The sequence below is a fragment of the Electrona antarctica genome (assembly GCF_951216825.1).
Source record: "Electrona antarctica genome assembly, chromosome: 3".
Taxonomy (NCBI): Eukaryota; Metazoa; Chordata; class Actinopteri; order Myctophiformes; family Myctophidae; genus Electrona; species Electrona antarctica.
In genome coordinates, this window is record NC_136808.1 from 12283548 (window position 1) to 12306822 (window position 23275).

At 43.0% G+C, this 23275-nt stretch overlaps 1 protein-coding gene across 2 annotated transcripts; it reads right to left on the minus strand.

Moving 5' to 3' along the window:
* Positions 1 to 1820: 1820 nt before the first annotated feature.
* depdc7a (DEP domain containing 7, paralog a) lies at positions 1821 to 21345 on the minus strand. 2 transcript variants are annotated; one of them, XM_079496592.1, is made up of 9 exons: positions 21219 to 21345; positions 11499 to 11946; positions 9651 to 9781; positions 8376 to 8568; positions 4928 to 5157; positions 3962 to 4104; positions 3347 to 3472; positions 2664 to 2742; positions 1821 to 2030 (listed from the first exon to the last, which is right to left on the minus strand). In XM_079496592.1, the coding sequence occupies exons 2-9, from the start codon at positions 11930 to 11932 to the stop codon at positions 1822 to 1824; spliced, it is 1545 nt and encodes a 514-aa protein (XP_079352718.1). In that variant the 5' UTR covers positions 11933 to 11946; positions 21219 to 21345; the 3' UTR covers position 1821. The 2 variants fall into 2 exon arrangements, with proteins under 2 accessions (XP_079352718.1, XP_079352719.1); XM_079496593.1 differs by lacking the exon at positions 21219 to 21345 and adding an exon at positions 16640 to 16685.
* Between the last annotated feature and the right edge of the window lie 1930 nt (positions 21346 to 23275).

Here is a 23275-nt window from a genome sequence, read left to right on the forward strand (position 1 = left end):
TCTATCAACATTAGAGCCTAGGTGCCCGGAGCGCTAGGCCAGAGATCCAGGCCATAACTCTGTAACTCTAACTGCTGTGCTTGCTGCCTCTTGGCAATTGAATTTCCTGTGGGATCAATAAAGGTCTGCCTGTCTATCTATTGACCGATTCCGTAACGGGTCTCATGGTCGCAGCCTACGTATTTCCTGTAGGCGGAGACTACAGGAAATACGTAGGCTGTGACCACCTCATACTTTAATGCTTAGTATGAGGTATAACGGTATAAAAATAGCATTGTGTTCCTAAAACAGAAAGATTGGGTATTGGGGTAAGACTGACGTTATGTATCTTTCAGGACCTTTCACTGCTTTGTCTCAACCATTACTCAATGGCTCTGGTCTCAGCCACCGCGGTAGATATTTTGACATTCCGTTTGTTTTTGTTTTTTAATGTTGCCACTACTGTTGGAGCAGCTATAAACTACACAGGTTCATCCCGATGTTCTGGGCATCTTTGTAATGTTAGTGTTAGTAAAAAGCAGGTAAAAGAGTAACGTTTGAGGCAGACTAACATCAGTCACTTTTCCATTCACTGTAGTAGAAGCTTGGTGCGGGGAAACCGCAGATGTGTCGTCTCCGCCTACAGGAAATACGTAGGCTGCGACCATGAGACCCGTTACGGAATCGGTCAATACAGCTGGGATAGTAGGTACAAACATGCATACACTGAGACTATTTGTGCTCTTTAAAGTGTTCAGATTTGCTGTCGCCTCATAGGTAGAAGGACCTGGGTTCGATTCCCGCTGGGGATGCTGTGAGGTCAGTCAGTTACTCTCCCCAGGTTGGCAAAGGGAGTGTAGAGCCCAGGATTACATTAGATAATTGACACTGGGTGAAAAAATGGGTTACAAAATTGTGGGATAAAAAAAATAGCAAAAAACAAACAAAAGAAAATGTTCAGACTAAAATTCCTGTTGTTCTTTTCTCCAGACGTTGTTGTTGCCCTATGCATCATATTATGTCTAAAGAAGAAACCACATGGATCCAGCAATTGGGGCCGTCAGCCAATCCTGATGTTTTATATTCCCAACGCAAACCACAAACCCTGTTACACAACCACAAAGAATACATTCATTGAAACAGGATATGCAGAACTTCTGACCTTCTGCATGCTGGCTGTAGTGTGGACTGTGTGGACACAGGCTATTGTCAAGAAGCATTGCTCTGTGACACCACCAGAGCCCTCAAGAACACTTTCTGTTCATTTGATTTTTCCAATCTCAGTCTCCAATTGTAGTCCACTGTCATGAGTCATGATGGGACACGTACGTATGTCCTTCAATATTCCAGGTCATGAGTCATGATGACACGTATGTCCATGATGACACGTATGTCCTTCAATATTCCAGGTCATGACACATTTCTCCAAATTCACATTTATGCAGACTTTCACATTCAAACCTTCAGATACACGTAATCCCTCTTTACACCATAAATATTTATAAATCTTTACACCATTTACATATCTTTGTTCAGCTTTTCTTTTTACACTATAATACATTTTATATTCAACATATTATTCAACATATAAATATCGATTTACTTAACCTATTTAGACCTGACATCGAAATTTAAAAAAAAGTCTTCTGAAAGAATATATAATATTCAAAGATTTGTGTCGCATTTTCACAATTTTTCAAAAATAGCAGACCTACAAGCTCGTAGCGCGCCACTCGGTGGCGCGCTATGAGCTTGTAGATCTGCTATTTTTCAATAGCTAAAGTATAACATAATGCTTAGTTAAAACACCAAAAGGGGTTCCCGTCCAGAATGGGTTAAAAGTCAACACAAGGCAATTTTACTCCCAAAATACTGTGTATAAATCTCTGGGTGGCCTTTATAGAACTGTCCAAGCAGCCGGCTTTTCTCCTTGGAGGAGAGCCTAGGGTTCTCGTGAATTGTCCGGAGTAAAGACCAAAGTTCTTCTTTGGTAGTTTTCTGTGCATTCTCCACGTAGGTTTGACCGCTTACTCTCTTGCAGTATGTCGTGCCTGAGTGAGAAGTATAGGAAGAAAAAAGTGAGGGTAATGTCTGGAAGATGCATGTCCTTACAAAAAAATGTTCACTGAGTCAAATGAACATACATGTAAGTTAAAGCAAAATTACACTGGTGGCACTACAACAGCCCACTTCACATTTTGCCCTAGAGCTCTTAAATGTAGGTTGTACAATCAACATCTTTCCCCCTGGATACCTTGGATCATGACACCAGATATACAGGCCCCATTTGTGCCAGATTACAGTACATGTTCTGCCATTTTGTTTTCTTCAAATCACACAATTTGCTACTACTGAGTCTCACACAAATTGGTACACATTATCATTCAGATCCCATTCCAAATGGCTATGACTGCCTTCCTAACTTTGTAGGCCCTATAGGTCGGCAACTGAAGATCTGTGCTCCGAGGATCACACTTTTCTAGTTTGCATTCGTTTGGATGCTACAAGAGTGACTTTGAGAACAGTTTTGTAAATCAAGGTGGAGAATATTTTTGAATTATCAATTTCTAATCAACAGAGCAACTATTTACAATATTTGGTGTTACATCATGGCAAGGTAACTTACACGACCTAAATCTCCACCAATGTTTAATGTTGCTCTAAAAAGAAGAAAATCTACAAACCTGTTGCGATATGAGGATCTTTTCCCTTTACAATACTCCTTAGTTTGCTGCTGACTAACTTGTGCAATGACGCAGGCATCTGGCAAAAGAAAGGCAACGTGTAAAGATGTAGTTTACATCTATTTTGATTCCACCAACACCACGTGTTGTGTCTCCCCCAAACCCATGGTGACGCCACTAAGCAGTGTGCATCCATTTCACATCACAAATGGAACAGTCTGTTTACTAACTGCAATCATTGCTGGAGTTGGAATCAGATAGTGTATCTATCAGAGATAGGGTTGCCTGGCTAGCGTAGAGAGAAGATGCCATATTCTCTGTCTCGACCTACATTTAACTGTGGCAGCAGACACACACATATTGTAGTACGTAAGCATGCTTATAAACAGCATGGGTAAATAGCGTTTTATCAACCCGGGAGGCATGTGTCCTCCCACAGGAGTCATCTCTCACGTATAAACAGCCCATGGAGACCTGAGACCAGATTTTATGTCTTCTAGTCTAAATCATGAGTTTTCTGAAAAACCTATATGTATATCAGTGGTTCTCAAACTATTTCATGTCAAGGACAACAAAAATGATATGTAATTGGCCGCCGATCTCAATCTGAAAATATGTTGTTCCAGGGACCCCCCCCCCCCCCCCCCCCCAGAAGCAAAGATATGAGTTAAAGGGGCCCTCACCTTGAACACATCACAGTGATTATCCAACATGAAGAGAACCATCAAGTCCACTTTCCCTTTGGCCAGCCTCCTGCTGTATACGATGGCACTGGAGAATGCCCTCTTTACTGCCATCCTGTTTTCAACCTGCATGGGAGACACATCAGGGATTAGCAAATGTCAAACACGTATACACGTGTACACACACAAACACACGCGCGTCTCATGCGTCATGCACACGCACGCACACACGCACGCACGCACACACTCACGCGCACACACACACACACACACACACACACACCGCTGAAGTGCCCTTGAACAAGGCATTGAACCACTACGATGAAATGTTCTATGAGCAGGGCCTGGCTGGAAACAAGTTCTTGAGCTTAGCCCAGATACCCTGGGTAAATATAGTAATCATTTCATTTCATTTCATTTCATTTCATTTCACACACACACACACACACACACACACACACACACACACACACACACACACACACACACACACACACACACACACACACACACACACACACACACACACACACACACACACACACACACACACACACACACACACACACACACACACACACACACACACACACACACACACACACTGCAGCTCACCTCTTTGTTCAGTTTGACCTCCAGTGGTTTGGCGGCAACCGCCATGAATCTCAGGAGCCTGCGCAGCTCCTCCCTGCTGCGAGAGCTCTGTAGCTTCAGGCTCAGCTGCAAAGCCTCCAGAGCCTGATCCTGCTTCCCGTTCACTGATGACAGACACACACAAAGCAACCCCGATGAACAATCTGGAGTTTGGGGTACTCAGCTTACTTAGAGTAGTACAGGGTGAATGGGAGTGATACAAATGGCATGGGGAGGTATCCTTTCACTTTTAACACATGCTCGATAGCTATGATTGTATGTTTGAGGGGCCCTAGTCCCTCCTATATTCAGCTATAAAGGTATCCACACACCGGGCGCGAATCGGATGCGAATTCGGTGTGCAACCACTTAAGTGTAGATTTCCGTCCTACATAAACATTAAATTCCTATTGACAATGAATGGAGAATTTTACATCAAAGGGTCTGAGCAAATCGGCTTAGTGCATATTTTTGTCTTACACAAACATTAAATTCCCTTTGACAATGAATGGAGAATTTTACGTCATAGTGTCTGAGCAAATAGGCATAGTGTGTATTTTACGTCATGATGATATACGATGCAATATTTAACTTTTTACAAGTTAAATCTTATAATGGAAGTCAATGACGGTCGGTACAGGCTAAAAGCTCAATATGGAGATGATCAACGTCAGGGTTTTGGCAGGGGAACAGAAGGATTAGCACCACATTAATTTAAGCGACAAATCAATCTGGCAGTTAGAGAAACACAATTTTGCAGAAAGAAAGAAGACAGAATTAAGGAGGTCTGGTATTTCCCGGTAAAAAATAAAAAAAGTTATTTCCTACTGCTATAAGCGTTATAGCGAGAGGAAAAGGAAGGTGCTATGTATATATGTTGGCATGAAAACTCACTAACTTTAAAGGTGATAAAACATCAGAAAGCTATGTGACAGCGTTGACTCTTACCCAGGAGTTCAGAGATGCCAGAGTGGATGTCAAAGATGTGGTTGCTAAGCAACGGAGGGTGATAATGTGTGTGTCCATAGTGCCGAGAAAGGATCCCGTAGAGCAGACGTTTACACTCGGCCTGGTCTTCAGCACAACGAGCCAAGCCTCTGCTCACCTCCACCACCAGCTCATCAGGCAGGAACTCCAGACAGTCCACCCCCGCTGACATCCACTCATCAGCCCTGTAGCTGGCAAAGGAAATTATACATTATTATTATTATATGTATATATTTATTTAATTTTACTTTCAGTGATATAGACCCACGGTTCCCAAAGTGGGGTCCCGGGGACCCCCAGGGGTCCTTGAGGGAGTTCCAGGGGGTCCCCACCTAAATGATAGTTAGGAACCAAATGGACCCTTATGGGTCTGTAACTCAGAGTGTACAAATGGCACTCTCAGAGTTAAATTAACATTGATTTTTACGATATAAATTGAGGTCCCAGAGATAGAAATGACATTAAATGGGGGTCCGTAACCTAATGCATGTCAAACTGGGGGTCCTTGAAATTAAACTGGTTGAGAATCACTGCTAGAGCTGTAATAAAAATATTTTCAAATGGGGGTCCGCGGGCTAATAAATGTCGATTTAGGGGTCCTTAGGAAAAGAGAGGAAGCCGCACACTCATATGCTCCGAAGGATAAGTTTATTGACGACGTTTCGAGCCAAGGCTCTTCATCTGGTCAAACTCAAGATGTCAGTGATCCACCCACTTAAATAGACACCCACGGGTCACGTTACTAGTGTGGGTGGAACCAACACAACATGGTCATTAGATCAATTAATGAAATATCATTAAATATAGTGTTACACATTTCTCAAATCCACAGCCGTGGAATAAGCAAAAGGACATCATGATTATTATAGAATCTAGGATAGTGATTCACATAATCAGGTATTATTACTTAGGCAACAATTCGAATATATACAGTGTACAATAAAGAAGTTATAAAAAATGGCTGATGGGGAAGTCCTCGTTCATTCCCTTTGGGGACATTGTATTCAAAGTGTAAATCCAAAAGGATTCACGTTGTAGCAATAGTCTATTTAGATCCCCTCCTCGCCTGGGGCATTTTACATGTTCAATCCCCTGATCAGGGGATTGAACATGTCCCACCTCCATGAAGTGATGTGCGTATTTTACTATAGTTTCTGTATGATTTAGGGGTCGTTGACATTAACAAGTTTGGGAACCAAACATTGCTATGATGAAATCAAACCAAGAAACATAAACAAAATAAAAACAAAATAAGTGTGCCTGGAACTGCAGTTATTCCTGTACAGATTTCTCAATCCAGTTCCGTTATTATGTTGTTGATTTGCTATTTGCCTATTTCTGCTATTTTATAATACAAGGCATCTGTATACATTGTTTACATATCGTTGCTGTCCGTTGGAAACCTCATAACTCCAAAATGTTCATTTTTCAGGAAATGAAAAATATGCATTTTTAAGGAAATGAAAAATATGCATTTTAAGGAAATGAAAAATATGCATTTTTAAGGAAATTAAAATATGCATTTTTAAGGAAATGAAGAAAAACATATTTCTTAAACAATGGAATAATGCCTCATTAAAGTTGGTGTTGTGACTTTAGATATTGTCAATTACTTGCATGAGAAGGAGAGAGGTGGTGGAGTTAGCTGTTTTAGCAGATAGTTTAAGGGTCCAATGGAGTTCGAAACAACACACAGATGTAAAGGGTGTTCAATAGCACTGATTTATGGAGAAGAAAATGACAAAAACCTCAAAAATTGAGTTATTAGGTTTCCTCCGGACAGCAATGATGTTTTTGTTGTAAGTTGAAAACCTTGAGAAATCTTTACAAATGTTTTCTAATGGGGGTCCCTGAAACAAAATATTTTCAAAAGGGGCTCCACGGCCGTATATAAAGTTGTTGGGGTCTTTGACGTGAAAATGTTTGATTCTCTAACCTATAGAGTGTCGCAGTCCCGCCTCCTACCCTGGCCCAGGAAATGAAACCCAATGCATTTCCCTCATAGACATTTTTTAAAGTATTTATTTAAAGACGGTTACGCCGCGGACAAAGCCAACTCGAGTCGTGACAACTCATGACAACACAAACAATATTTTGGACCAAACAAATAATTACAACGAAGAAAAACAACAAAAAAAGTGTTGTAACCTGCCGTTTTTTTCTTCTTTCTAATTATTTGTTTGGTCCAAAATATTGTTTGTGTTGTCATGAGTTGTCACGACTCGAGTTGGCTTTGTCCGCGGCGTAACCGTCTTTAAATAAATACTTTAAAAAATGTCTATGAGGAAAATGCATTGGGTTTCATTTCCTGGGCCAGGGTAGGAGGCGGGACTGCGACGCTCTATGACGTAATACTATGTCGAACATAGGCCGCTGTTAGATAGATATAAATATTGATTGAGGTAGAAAATCGGTTAATTGTATCACTGACATCTTGAGTTTGACCAGATGAAGAGCCTTGGCTCGAAACGTTGTCAATAAATTTATCATTTGGAGCATATGAGAGTGCGGGTTCCCTTCTCTTTTCATTTTTTAATTGTGTCCCTGACCTTAAGATAACCACAGTGATTCAGAAACACATAAACTGGCCATACTTATCTAATAAACACAGAGACAGCGCGCACACGCGCGCACACGCGCGCACACGCACGCACACGCACACACACACACACACACACACACACACACAACACAACACAACACAACACAACACAACACAACACAAAACAAAACAACACAAAACAAAACAACACAGCTCTGTTATGTAACACTTAGGAGGACATTGGTGGACATGTGGGTGCGAGGGAACAGCCTGGACAGATGAGATGAATGAAGGGAAGAGATTCCTTAAAGGTTTTTGTTGAGATGAGATACGGAACACGGAACAATGACTCATTCCATTCCTGCGTCGTTCAACCCCCAATGCAAAGCATTGGGCCAACATCCCACTTAGCTTAGCTGTGATATAATCACATTATAGCACAGACTGGAGTGAGTGCTGTAGTAAAATGGTTAGCAAATATGGCAACGACGTCCAAATTCCACATGATTTAAAAAATATATATATATATTCTTAGCCTCAGCGTGATATGGAAGGCGTATAAAGGCATTAGACTTAAGTTCATAGCCATGGTTATTATATGGATGTGAAGCAAGATTGAGAGATTTGAGCTGCTCGTTTCATAAGAAGCATCGCATAAAAAGCTTATTATACAGGGTACAGACTTTAGTTCCGAGTTCCGACATACTATTGGTCCGACTGTCATTAGAACGACAAACCCTAACCTAACCATAACCGCAAGCACGGGAGCAATGGCTGCATGTTCGACCACATGTCCGACCGTTGTTGATTCCGCGTGGCGGACCTTTGGTATGTCGGATCTGCGTGCGCATCCCATTATATACATACTGTGCTTCGCTGAAGGCCTTGAGAACCTCTCTGTCCAGGTAGCTCGACGTGTAGAGCAGGGCTGGATCGCTGTCCATGTCACGCTGAGGAGGCCTGGCCTTCTCCTTGCCCTCCAACAAGCTCTCCAACAGCGGTAGCTCGATCAGCTGCAGCAACCTGAACACGGCCTGCTGCTTCCACACCTCGTCTACCACTGAGAAAAATATAGGGAATGAACCGGTGTTGATTTCATCGACCAAAATGTTCGTTGACTAACCTTTTTCACTGACGAAAACTGGATAAAAAATAAATAAAAACTAGGCCATGGTGACTAAAACTATGACTAAAGATATTGACAATTTTGGCAACAAATAAGAACTAGACTAAAATGTTAGCGAGGGACTAGTGCACAAGAGATCATTTCATGTTTGGTTGCGCTCGGGTGTCTGAAAATAGCCGATCTACAAGCACACAACACGTCACAGCACGACGCCTTGTGTGTTTGGAGATCGGCTATTTTCAGCATGCAACCAAGTTTAAAATCTGCCATTACAACGCCATCGTGTCCCGCCAAAAATGCAATTTTGTCGACAAAAAACAACTGTAGATTTAGTCGACTAAAATTGTATGATATTTAAAACTAGACTGACACTAAAACATTTCAGATGACTAAAACTAAATTAAGTTTTATTCCAAAGACTATGACTAAACTAAATTTGCTGTCAAAACAAGCATGTATTGCACGCACGTGCGCGCACGCACACACATGCAATCCATTAAAAAAAACATAGGATATCCATCTAACGTATCCTATGTGAGTTGTCCTGACCTGAAATGAGCAATGCAAGTTCAGTCAGGAACATGTTAATGGCTTAAGCTGATTGGACCACTCAATAGCACACATTTAAAAGCCAACCAATGATCTTCTCTACACCCTTGTGTGAAGCATTTAAATGTTGTAATCAAAGTACAGTTACAGTATGCCCTCAGGCTGCTCTCCTGCTGCTGTGCCGTTGTCACAGCAGCAGGAGAGCACACACACACACACACACACTCACACATACGCACGTACGCAAGCACGCATGCACGTACACACACACGCACAAAAAAACCCAACCACCTTTTAGCATAATCTTTGACTGTACTACCTGTACTGTTAATTAACAACCGCATTAATAAAGTATTCAATCAATCAAAAACTATCAAAACCACTGACACTAATATGCTACATAATGTGATCTTTACTGCAGTGAATGAGTACAGGAACATGACAACACAGCTAATACCGACACTTACGCTCTTGTGAAAGGCCAAGGTTGATCATCTGAGGGGTGATGGTCGAGTTCAGGTTGAGGTTTCCAAGAACATCCTCCAGTGTTTTGTCTGATTTCACGGGTGAGTGGGTGGAGTAGCTCAGGTCCTCTTGTCTGGGGAGTCCCAAATGACAGCAATCAGTAAACATATCACTGGAACACATTTAATATTGAGCTGCTAATGTTTCTTCGCAACAACTAATTGTTCATTGGTAGAATTGAATAGGAAAAATGTACTGGAGCCTTTTCTCTTTTGCCTTTTCAACTATTATTCAATCAACAACAAAGCTGAAGTAATTAAGGTTTACAGAACAACAACTCGCCAACTTCCAGCTTTGACCAGACAAATTCAGTTATATACACGATGAATGAAGTTCTGTTCAGGTTCCATAATTTCCATGTCACAGCACATGAGTCTCATTTTAACAGACATAAATTGTAGGCAGCAGGCCAGGTACACCCATGAGCTGTCACTCTCAGCACTTCACATCACAAGGGTGAGAACAGGGGACGTTGAGGCCATGTGATAGCACTACCTGGACCCAGGGCCGGATTAACACCTCTGAGGGCCCCTGGGCACTGAAGCTCGAAGGGCCCCCCTTCACACACGCGCAACATTTTTGCTGTTTTGGAGCCGTTTTGGGGCAGTTTTATGCCGTTATATTGGCCTATTTCCGGCCGCCTACCCCCCCCCCCCCCCCCCCCAGAGTGACAGCCAATCTAACGCATTGTTGCTGCTTTACACACAATTGCACTTTTCAGCTGTCCTTCTCACCAGGGGCCCCTGGTGCACAAGGGCCCCTGGTGCACAAGGGCCCCTGGTGCACAAGGGCCTCTGGGCACGTGCCCAAAGTGCCCATATGGTAGATCCGGCCCTGCCTGGACCAGTCCTCCTTACTGTCTTAACACGGAGCCCGCCAGAAGCCTAGAAAGCGTAGATTAACTTTAGTCTGGCAGCCCGCCAACAGCGTAGCCTACGTTTTCTAGGCTTTATATTCTTTAATCCCTGTTTTGATCGGATCGCATCGATAGCTGCCTCTCGTTAGCATCCCAGTGTAAAGTGTGACAGTGGACGCGGCCATTTTGAAGATGCGCGCGCATCCGCTTGCACTCTATGTGCTGCTTTCAATGGCCTGTATCTCCAAATCGGCGTAATGAATGTCGTTTCTGGTGAAAACAAGGTTTTTCAACGGCCGACAGCAGGCGCTGTGATTCTCGCGGGCGAGCGAGAGAACAACCACCGGTCAAGACACCACACACAGCATTACGTCATCGTAACACCCGGTTACGGATATCTGGCTCTTCAAAATAAGGGTTGAAAGAGGAAAAACCTTGGCAATGCGCGATAAATTAATTAATTAATTCTGGCAGTCAAATGGTTTTATTTGTGTGATGGTTCATTATATTAAATGTATCTATTAAAATGAACTGGAGCCTTTTCCTTTGTCTTTATATCTATCTGCCTCCGCCTTTCTTTATTTCTCTTCTCAACACCTGACCTTTCAACAAGAAACACATTTTATGATGAGACAGATATCATAAAATGTTCATATACTTAATGAAGAGGGCGGATTTATATCCGGGATGATAAAGTGGCTATTTGTAATTATGAGAACTGAATCGGAGACGTAACTGAATAATGAGGCATCTAATGATTCAAGTCAGGGTTCGCTACACTTCAGAGAGCCATTCATTTGGACATTTAGACAAGCCCAATCTAAAACCCTGTGGGATTTGGGATCAACTCTTCAATCTGCTATCGGGAGGAAGGAGACCAAAACTGAACAAATACAATTTGCATCTGAAACCGTTACGACTTATATGTCTGTACCGTTTAAACGGTGAACTTTGGTCATTGTCGTTCCTCGAGTCGTAGCCGCCACTCTCGATGGACGTGGAGTTGACGTTGGTCAGCAGGCAGGGGTTGGCCGCGGACGTGAGGAACCTGTACAGACTGAAGCTGCTGTCCTCAAAGGCGACACGCCTCTTCTCCTTGCCAAACACCTTGGTGCCCACGGCCTCGATCACCCGCGAGTCCATCAGGGCCTGGCAGAGGCGCACGGCCTTGTAGCGGGGCACCTCCTCGTCGCCGCAGAAGCGGCTCTGGATGACGTGCGCCAGCACCACGTCCACGGCCTCCGAGCCCAGGAAGCAGTCATGGTAGACCTTGAGGTTGTGACGTCGCCGTTTGACCTCCACGCTGGACTGGAGGTTGGAGATGATGCTCCCCCAGATGAAGGTGGCTCGGAACGGCTTCCCGGCCATGTGCTGACCCTGGTCTAAAAGGGAGGAGGGGTGGGGAGGGATAAATAAAAACCGCATGGTGGGAGTGAGAGGAGAGTAAAATCGTGGGAAATACTTGAACTATCCAACAGAATATAGAGCCATATATTGCCTCCGAATTATCTAAGCCGGAAACCTTGAACTCTGTACAACTTTAATTTAGTTAGCAATATCAAATGGTTTGAAAATAATGTATGTAATGTATGGAAAATAAGGATAAGGATAATATCACCAATAGCAACATGCTGTTGTTGTTGTAGTATACACAGAATACCATTTTCCGTATGTGACTTCATAAATACAAAGTCGTGATCCTCAGTTGTAGGAAGTAATTGAGCAACTGTAGCTCACATGCTGGCAACTTGTTTCATAATCACTGATCAGAGCATTTGGTTGCTAATTAAATTAAAGTTTTACTGAGTTCAAGGTCAATGACAATGTTATACAACAAGTGCTCCTATGCAGTATAAAACAGTAAATGTACAGTATACACATAGTGTCCACCTAAACATTGTTATCTTCAACACACAAGGGCTGCACTGCACAATTAATCAAAAGTCACCAGAAATCATGATTTGAGGCTTCTCGGTTATATACGTAATTGTGGAACTTGACAATAAATCAAAGCAGTCAGCCGTTGGACCTTGCCCTCATCTCCTTGCATTACACAAGGATTAATATTGTAGACTATTGACTAAGGATACTTATACTGACACAGCACAATCAGTAAAAAGACAGTACAAATATTATAAAATCATATTAATTGTGTCCCTCAACTTGAGAAACTGTTTGAATAGCACATACTGTTGATTCACCATGGTTAGGACGGGAACCCCTTTTGGTGTTTTTAGGCGTTATTGCGACCGAAAGCCGCAGTTAACTATGGAATCGTGCATTTCCCGTAGTTTGTGTGTTGGTTGGGTGAGAGAGCGCGTGACATCACGTGACATCATCAGGGATGGAGCACGTGACATCACGTGACATCATCAGAGATGGAACACGTGACATCATCAGGGATGTCATCAATATTAAGCCCATATATGGAGATCCCTGATGTCATCAATATTGGCCAGCAACAACTCTACATCTGAGGCTCAAACCTCAAACCCTTACATCTCCATATGGAGCTGACCTGTTCTGACATTCCATATGTTGATCCTTCTCCCTCCATCCTTCCTCTTCGATGTCTCCCTTTTGACTGATACCCGACTGATACCCGTTTAAACTCTAGACTGACCTGCCCAAAAGTTATTAGTGCAGCCGCGCCCGGCAGCCGGCGAAACCGAGAGTTAACAGGCCCGAAGATTAAGATCTTACCCCCCATGCCAAAGCACCAGCGCTCGCCCAGCAGTCTGCTGTCACCCAGGCAGATATGTTGATCTGACCCCCCCCATTCCAAAGCACCAGCGCTCGCCCTGCAGTCTGCTGTCACCCAGGCAGATATGTTGATCTGACCCCCCATTCCAAAAAAGCGCCAGCGCTCGCCCAGCAGTCTGCTGTCACCCAGGCGGATGCGTGCACGCGACCTCGCCCCCTTCTCGCCCTCAGGCGTCTTACTGGTGTTATACTTTAGCTATTGAAAAATAGCAGATCTGCAAGCTCATAGCACGGCACCGCGCTACGGGCTTGTAGATCTGCTATTTTAGAAAAATCTTGAAAATGTGGCGCAAATTAATCTTTGATATATTCTTTCAGAGTGAACGATTTTAACTCAAATCTTTGCTTCTGGGAGGTCCCTGGAACTACATATTTTCAGATGGGGGTCTGCGGCCAAATACAGATAATTCTGGGGGTGCTTGACTTGAAAAAGGTTGAGCACCACTGACATAGTTTTTCAGAAAACTGTTAGGATTTAGAAGACATTTTGACATCTAGTGTCAGGTCTAAATGGGTTAAGTACATGGCCTCCTCCATGGTCTAGTGACTATCATAGCAGGAACTAAGCACAATCTTGACACACACGATTGCACAAGGAAACAGATCATCCAAAAGAACGCAGCCTCCGTCCAACGCTTACAACACAATGATCATATTGTAAGCATCGTCTCGTGAGAGACATCTCAACATGTCCGTGAGACCATTGTAATTTTGACTAGGTGGTCGCACACACACACACACACACACCCACAGATACACACACACACCCACACACACACACACACACACACACACACACACACACACACACACACACACACCCACAGATACACACTCACACGGTCTCGAGACAGACTTTTGAAAAGAGGTTCAATGTTTTCCCTTTGTTTTTCGCATATTCCCAGATTGCACACACAGACAGACACACACAAAGCATCATTGCAGTTAATTCATGACAATATATCAAAATGCACAGTGCAGACACAATAATTGAATTCAGTCCTGTTCACCAAACCACAACACATGTAATGTCGCCATCTGGGTCTGATTTGACTTAAGGATTTATAATACTTGATGCTGATTGAGTTGGTTGGCGTGGGAGAAGAACAGGCTGTGATGGCATGTGTTATGTCCTCCTATACCACTGTACCAGTGAAACTCCTCACTGCCAGGTGAAACCAAGCCACCCATGACTTCATGTATGTCAGAAGAGACACATGCTCAACTACAAGCTCACACACGACTGTATGGGCGTAAGAAGGTATGGATTTCACTGTAAGTGTAAGGCAAAATGCCATACTTATACTAAACTGGCGGGAAAAAGGAATAAGGGGAGGAACTGCTGCTGCACACCGACGTGTGAGTGTGTGTGCGCGTGCGTGTGTGCGTGCATGTGTGTGTGTGCGTGCGTGTGTGTATTGTGGCTTTTATACTGCCTCATCAAGTGGGAACCATTTGAAAGTCTGGTAAGAAAATGTTTGCGCATAGGTTCGAGGAGGAGGAGTTGAGAGACTCACAACAGGGACAGGAGCCATAAATCAGCTCTTCAGAACACTGGCAGCCACAATCCCCAAAGTAGCCTATGACAACAAACAACCACACACTCGACGACTGTTACCCCTTTTGTAAAAGAAACACACACACACACACACGCGCACACGCACACACACACACACACACAAACACACACACGGACAGCAGAGTATACGGCCAGAACAGATGCTACCCTCTCATTCTATTCAGAGGCTGCACATGACAATGCGGGTACAGTTGAAAACATAGTGGACATTTTATCTTGAGGAAATGCCCTTTGATTAGAATAATTTACATCAAACTGGCTATTTCCTTCTGGGAGAGACTATACTCATTTGCATATCAACAACTGGTTGGTTGGACTCTGCAGACTGGTTATAACAACCTGACCTACAACCAATGTCTATGAAAATAAATAAATAAATTAATTCATAATAATAATAATAATAATAATAATAATGATAATAATAATAATATTAGGTGAGTTTTGTTGATTACATCTTGTCTACTGAGTGATTGGCCATTTTTCAAGACACCACCAATGCTGACAGCATTATCATGCATTAGAATAAGATAAGAAGAAGAAATTCCGTTTAGTGCAACCATAACATATAACAGTATCAACAGAGAGAACACCAAGGACAAAATAAAAATAAAACACTGATGGGGCAACTCATGGCATAAAACTGTTAGTCCATTAATAAGCATTCTAATGCACCGTTAAAAATAGTAAAATACACCAATAAAATGATATTAAAGTAGATAAAATTAGGAGAATGATTTCTCATGTCTCAGATGTCTGGGGGACCCTGCATGCCTGGATTAGATTAATCATAATAATAACTGAAAACGAGGCACTATAGTCTATCCTATAGTCGCCATGGCACGGGTTGGAATGGTTGGAATGGATCCTAAACCCTGCCATGGGAACCTTCCTTGCTATCAATTCCTGTCATCTCGTGTTGCTTCCACCGACAAGAGATGTGAGACCCAGTTTGCATAGCTGTCTGCCGCCATAGTCTCTACATTGTGTCTCCCAGGCACCAGAAGCATGCACTGTGCAGCAGCCTGGGGACTCACATGCATGTTCCCATGAGGCCGACTGATATGGGAAGTCATCTCGGTCAAGGGCAGCATGAATGAACACTGTTTGCGCACAGTGGTGACGGTAAATAACCGCAGAGGGAGCAGCGCTGCCTGTCATGATTGTCATCACACCTAATTATTGTGATGATCATTAAAGCTCAACACACAATTGAAGTGATCACCACTTATTATGCTACTACAAGGCTACTATAGTATAGTGGCAAGTGGTGCAACATAAGGATATTATATACGTTTATATAGAAAACACGTGAATAGTTTTTTCTTTCTTTTTTTTCTTTTCTATGCAATTCCCCCGAGGGCAGCGTCAGGTGTCACTCAGGCTCAGACTAGTTTAGAGTTATACTATAATAGCCTATAGGCTAACCGACAGAATTAACACGAAAGCAAGTTTGCTTGGCTATTGGTGTGTTTGAATTAACTCAAACAACTTTGTGTATTTAAAAAAAAACACACAGCAGCAGCACTGACAATTTGTGCAGTCACAACTTTCCAAATGAGCACATAATTGCTTCAAAGGGGTGAGATAGTTCTACACATGCAGCAGGCTACAATACATCATTATTCTGCAAAAACAAGATGGTAATTCAGATGTAGAACTAGCTAGTCAGTTAATATTGCAATAAGAAGAAGTGCAAAAACACATATCCTACTAATTCTGCTATTAGCCTATACCTGGTGGTCGGTGCAGGAAAACGTTCCCCGGTGCGCTCACAGAGTTCATAGTGTCTAAAACCCTAAAATCCTTCCATGCAGCTCTCTGGCCGTCGCGGCTCTAGTCCCCAAAGTCCCGTCACTCCCCAGCCAGTGTCCCACTGTAACGTGACGCACGCAATAGCAACAGAAACCGTTCCCTCCTCCTCCTCGAACCTCAATACATTATTCATCCATGTCCAGTTACACCAATAACACCTCCTCACGACGTGGTCATTAACATGATAATGAAGCGCCCTTTAGTCAAAGAAAGTATACCCCCTTCCTTCACCCCTCCCTTCTGTCTTTCCCCTTTCTGTCCACTCGAGTTCTGCTCTTGAAGGCAGTGCACGCACGCACACGCGCATTCTCTCTCTCTCTCTCTGAGAGAAACACACTCTCAGAGAGGCACACACGCGCGCGCGCGCGTGTACACACACACACACACACACACACACACACACACACACACACACACACACACACACACACACACACACACACACACACACACACACACACACACACACACACACACACACACACACACAAAGTAATACAATGAATTAAAAAGGCAATATTCTCCAAGCCTCACCCTTTATAAATATGCACAGCATGTGTGCTGATACTTTTTGTTGTAGTTCATTAACATACATTAATGCCAAATGGAAACTGTAGCCTAGTAGTAGCCTATAGGTAAGGTAATTTCAGTTCAGCCAAGACAATTAGACAAGACAAGACGAGACTTATTGTGAAAAGAAAATAACTGACATAAATGGAGAGGTCAGATGATCGCTGTCTGTCTCATCTCAAACAGGTCAGGTGTGACACGTTTCACTTCACTGAATACCTAGCCAAAGAGGCTCAGGTGTCAAAGCAGCCATGGTTCTTTCCCAATAGAAACCTCTTCATTCCTTACTGTACATATCCATTGTAAATGGAAATGGGCCACAGCTGTTTTTCAGGTAAGGAAACATAAGCCTATACAAATGTCAAACTGGGGCAAACTGCTGCGGACTAACCTATCTATCTTTGAAGTGGAAAAGTAAGGTGACACTGTAAACATGAGATGTGTGCAGGCGTCACAATGTTGGTCACTGGCTCACGATGTTGAAAGGTAGACTTTTCACGGTATTGTCTGCATGTTTGGAAAACAAAAGCATGGTGCAACAGCTGAAGAAGAATTAAAGGCACTCATGACAAACCAGTTTGATCACTAGTATCCATCCTAAAAATATATTGGCATAAGGCATAAAGATGCTTTGTCATTGCAGAGACAGAAAGTGAGAGAATGAGGAAAAGAAGAGAGATAGAGCTGATTTCAGCATAAAAAATGTCCTTGATCTGCATGAGTAAGCCTGGGACCGAGGTTAGTGGGCCGTGTGCATTTTTAAAACTTAGAGCGGTGCCCATTGGGCACTGGCCTACTTGGAACGATCCAAGTTGGAAATGCATGCCTCACCCTGCAGTTATTATGTCTGTGTCCCTTTTATGCCCTATTTATTTCTATATCATAGAAATAGACTATGTGACAACTGGGTATAGTCTGGTGACCACCGGAGAGACGGGTGACAGCCGGAATGTAGACGGCACCCGGGAGCAGTATGGGTTGGCGCCCTAGACCATTGCAGCTCAAGAATCCGCCGCTCCTGAATGAAGTGTGGACCTGGTGAGACATAGGAGGGGCCCGGAGGGGAGTCAACCCACAGAGCCTATCCTTCCACGCGCCAGACCTCCTAGTCCTTGTAGAGTAGTTTGCGAGCGGCGGACTGTGTGGCTCTGGTCTTTCCCTAATGGGACTGATCGTGGGACTGGGACGTAAAAGTCGGGACTTGATCACCCCGGCTGGGTCAACTGAGTAAGGGCCGGGGTATGATGTTGTGAGACCCAAAACCCTGATGACCTTGGGATACATCACTGAGGATACGTCCCAGGTGCATCCATGCAATGTTTTTTTTTGTTTTGTTCTTTGTCAGGCATGCCCAAATATGGAGTCCATGCAGATGTCAGAACATCACTGTGATGTCAGAACAGGCCAGTGATCATAGGTGTGATCGATTATTGACCGGGTCCCGGGCAGAGGATTTTGTGCTGGTTCTGGACAACCGGCTATCCGACAGACTCGACACTGCCCCACTGTGGTGGTGGAACACGTGTGTCAAATTTGAAGTCGTGGGGCCAACGGTTCTCGAGTTATGTGGATTAGACATATCTACACACGTACACACATAGACGTGGTGCATTTATAGATATATGATGAATCCATGGATCGTGTTCTGGCTTGGATCAATGGAACCAATGTAGTGTACACACTACAGCACTTTAAGTTGCTACAGTAACGATGTATCTGTCAAACTACTTCACTAGAGAGCGAGAGAGAGAGAGAGACACCCACAGGCACAACACTAGAGGTCGCTTCACTGAGCTCGTACCCCCCAAATTTGGCACACACATGGGGATGAATGTATGCTACTGTTCTGCAACCAAAATGTGGAACGAGCCTCCACCAGCAGCCATCAAATGGTGCGACTCCCTATCACCATTCAAAACTACCATAAAAGACCACCTGTCCACAATTTACAACAGGACCTAAATAGGTATTCTATCTTGTCACTAGTAGAGAGAGAACCCCCTACGCTGTTTTCTGTAAATACATAGAGAGAGAGAACCCCACTATGCTGGTTTCTGTAAATACATGGTATTGATGATAATCTGTATTGTATTGTATGTCAAAGTCAAAGTCGTACGATTAGTCACACACGTTACCGCAGTGAAATTTGTTCTCCGCATTTGACCCATCTCTTGGAGCGGTGAGCCTCAGCGTGCGCCGTGCTCAGGAATCATTAGTTGATTTGACTCCCAATCCAACACATATCTAGGCATTGGGTCCCATTTTTACAGTCTTTAGTATGACCCGGCCGGGGATCGAACCCCCGACCTCCCAGTTTCAGGGCAGACACTCCAACCACAAGGTCTGGTCTTGATGATGAATTGAATACATAGGACCATGATAAGATTGTGTAATAAACACAAACATTGAAGACATAGTTGAGGACCCAAATTCTGATTGGCCGGAATGAGATGTATGATTGATGATGTACGATGATAAGAGCGCCCCTCACTTCACACGGGTGTGATTTTTTTTATAATCATGTTATAGTATCAATAAAATATTTAAATGTTTTGCCAATTATTTGAGGTCCCTCTTGCAAAATCCCGGCCCACATCTCAATCATTGGTTTAGACCAGTGGTTCCCAAAGTGGGGTCCGGGGACCCCCATGGGTCCTTGAGGGAGTTCCAGGGGGTCCCCAGCTAAATGATAGTTTGGAACCAAATGGACCCTTATGGGTCTGTAACTCTGAGTGTACAAATGGAACCAAAACACTCTGAGTTAAATTAACATTGATTTTACAATATAAATTGGGGGTCCCAGCGATAGAAATGTTGAGAATCACTGCTAGAGCCTCTTATCGGGGTCCCTGGCATATATTTTCAAATGGGGGTCCACAGGCAATATTAGTGTCAATTTGGGGGTCCTTGACATGAAATAGTTTGGGAACCACTGGTTTAGACATTAAGACCGGACTAGCGCTGCACTGCGGCGACATGGGCATAAGGGCTACGCTTGCATGCGGGCCCTTTGTCTAAGACACATTTCTTCCTCGGGAGACAAATAATAAAGAACCTTGAACCTTGAACCTACTAGGATGATGTGAAAATAGACAACAACACCATTTGAAGAAGTGGGTTTGTGACAGGAAGGTCATCAGTTCAAATGATCAGACTCCCTGGGAAAGGAAAGTAAATAAGTAACACTTTTCCCCATTAATAAAAAAAAACCCAAAACAAAACGTCCATTAAGCTTTCCTCAAGGCATCAAACCACTGACTGCACGAGTGGACATTAGTAGAAAGGAAAGACTGCTGTTTTGGCAACATGCTGGTGTGAATGTACTGTAACTTTAATGTGAAACAGGGTAGTGTTGAAAAAGAGCATGACGTGTGTTTAGCAAAACCCTGCCTTGAATAAATAAAGGTTACAGACAGCGAATGATACTAAAGGCGTATGAAAGCATACAAAATATAATTCCTAAAACTCTGAGGATAGAAACAAAACAAAAACAAAAAAACGTAAAAAGCTATTTGCCTTATTGTAAATAGTATGACCAAATGTTACATGTTATGCTAAATAAATTTGAGCTAAAATGTATAACATTTGAATATATTTCCCTCTTAGTCTTTTGTCACTAACACTATAATCCCATTTTGCAAGAATAGCAGAAAAATTAGGGATGATAGGCCTATTATTGTCGGATATAGGGAATATGTGAGATATTTGGGTCACATGTCAGAAGTTGACCCGAAGTGACAGGTGCGTATAGAATATGGAAATCCAAATGTAAAAAGCGGCCCACACACTGACTGGAATTTGCAAAAAATATACTTTCTTTTACACGCCCCAGACAGTGTACAGTATCGCTCACTCTTCAGTCTCAGAAGTGAATTCATAATATCTAAATATGTCTAACTTTAAATACTGCATATAGACTTGTGGACTTACCTTTTGTTAACGGTGTATTCAATTCTGTACGTGGTTTATATTTCCAAATATAAATGATGGAAGAGAACCATCATCATGTCTGAGTTAGCTAGTTGTGTTTTAGTCAGCGAAGCAGCATTAGTATCATTCAGAGGGTGCCAGAACTGGTTCTACCACTCTGAGCCAGATATGTGGATATTTTGTAAACCACTCACAGAGGCTACACACACACACAGAGAGAGAGAGAGAGAGAGAGAGAGAGAGAGAGAGAGAATTACTCATACTCAGTAAATCACAATCAGATTAGTTTGCAAGGTCAGATCTATGTTTGCTCTCTTAATTTCTGTGCAAGTGTATTTCCTGTACACGTACATTTCATTTCAGTTATGCAGTGTTAAGGAAAAACATCTGAAGAATAGGCATGAGCAAAGATAAGATGACAAATATTATTTAGAATTGTCCCAGTGTGACAGCATCAGCGCACCCAGTATGGAATGTAAAAATGAAGGGAATATATTGTCTAAGTATAGACTATAATTAGCCATGTGAACCAATGGTTGCAGAACTACAGTATGTGTGGCCCATCTACAGCCTGGTCATGGAGCGGATTGAAGTGCATTTTTCTTTTTTAATATATTTCTTTTTACTTTTTGCCTTTATTTATAGGTGTACAGTAGGTTGACCGGAAACGGGGAGATGGGGAGGAAGACACACAGCAAAGGTCGTCAGGATCGGTACTCGAACCTCAGATTACCAGCCTAGGTCCCCCGTCCCCGGAGCGCTAGTCCGGCCCGAGCCTACAAGTGCATGCCTAAAAGTCATGATGTACAAGAACACCCCCTGTCGCAGGGACTCATACCGGTAATATCATTTATATAATCTTTGGTATGACCCAGCCAGGGATGAATAACCCGACATGACCTCCCAAATCTCAGGGCAGACACTCTAACCACAAGGCCACTGAGCTGATTAGAAGGAAATATATGAAGACACCTCAATAGAAATGTAAGAATGTAAAATTCATGATTACTGGTAACTGTTCAGGAGGGAGGGATAGCGATAGCGATAGGGTGTTCAGAAACGGGAGGGGTAGCGATAGGGTGTTCCTCCACATGCGTTACACTCTCCCACTGAAACTCCTCATGAGAGAACAAGCGTCTGGCAACTTCAAATGTGTATTTGAGTTGACACGTCTCACGCTTCCCGCATGGCCAGTAGAAGAGGCTGATAGCGATAGGCTGTAGGGTTTGTTTTGCTTTGTTTATCGTTTTGTTATGTCTGTGTTTTTTTGTTTTTTTTTAAATAGTGGTAAAAATGAGAAATTATGACTTGCTTAGTGGCCTATTCCCTGAGATGGAATATTTGTTGTTTGTTGTATCATTTATTTATTTATTTACATAGCACCTTTCTAGGCATGAGCCACAAAGTGCTGCACAGGAATAACAAGAAAATTCACAATAGAAAAATAGAAAAACAAATAAGTGACATGATCTAACATAATGAACGCAATAAACAAGAAATACCCAAACATTAAACAAATCAAGATAACACAAGATCAGTAATAAGGCAAGGAAAAACAAAAAGTTATTTATAGGAATGTTTTTTGAAATAAATGGGTTTTTAATAGGGATTTAAAACGTGAGGGAGTCAGTGAGGCAAATTAATTCTGGAAGCTCATTCCAGAGCTTTGGTGCTCGGATGGCGAAGGCCCGATCACCCTTTGTGACGTAGTTCGCGGAACAGATTTTTAGGAACCCCTTGCCTGCAGACCTCAGGCTGCGAGGAGGGTCGTGAGGGGTCAAGAGCTCCGCAATATAGCTAGGGGCAAGACCTCTTTGAGCTTTAAAGGAGATTATTATTTTTTTAAATCAACTCTATAGTTGATCGGAAGCCAGTGAAGCGACATCAAGACAGGGGTGATATGATCACACTTTTTGGTATTGGTTAAAAGCCTAGCGGCGGCATTTTGCACTAATTGCAAACGGGAGAGTGATTTTTGTGTTAGACCTGAGTAAAGAGCGTTACAGTAATCTAGACGGGACGTGATAAATGCATGAATGACCTTTTCTAAATCGGCG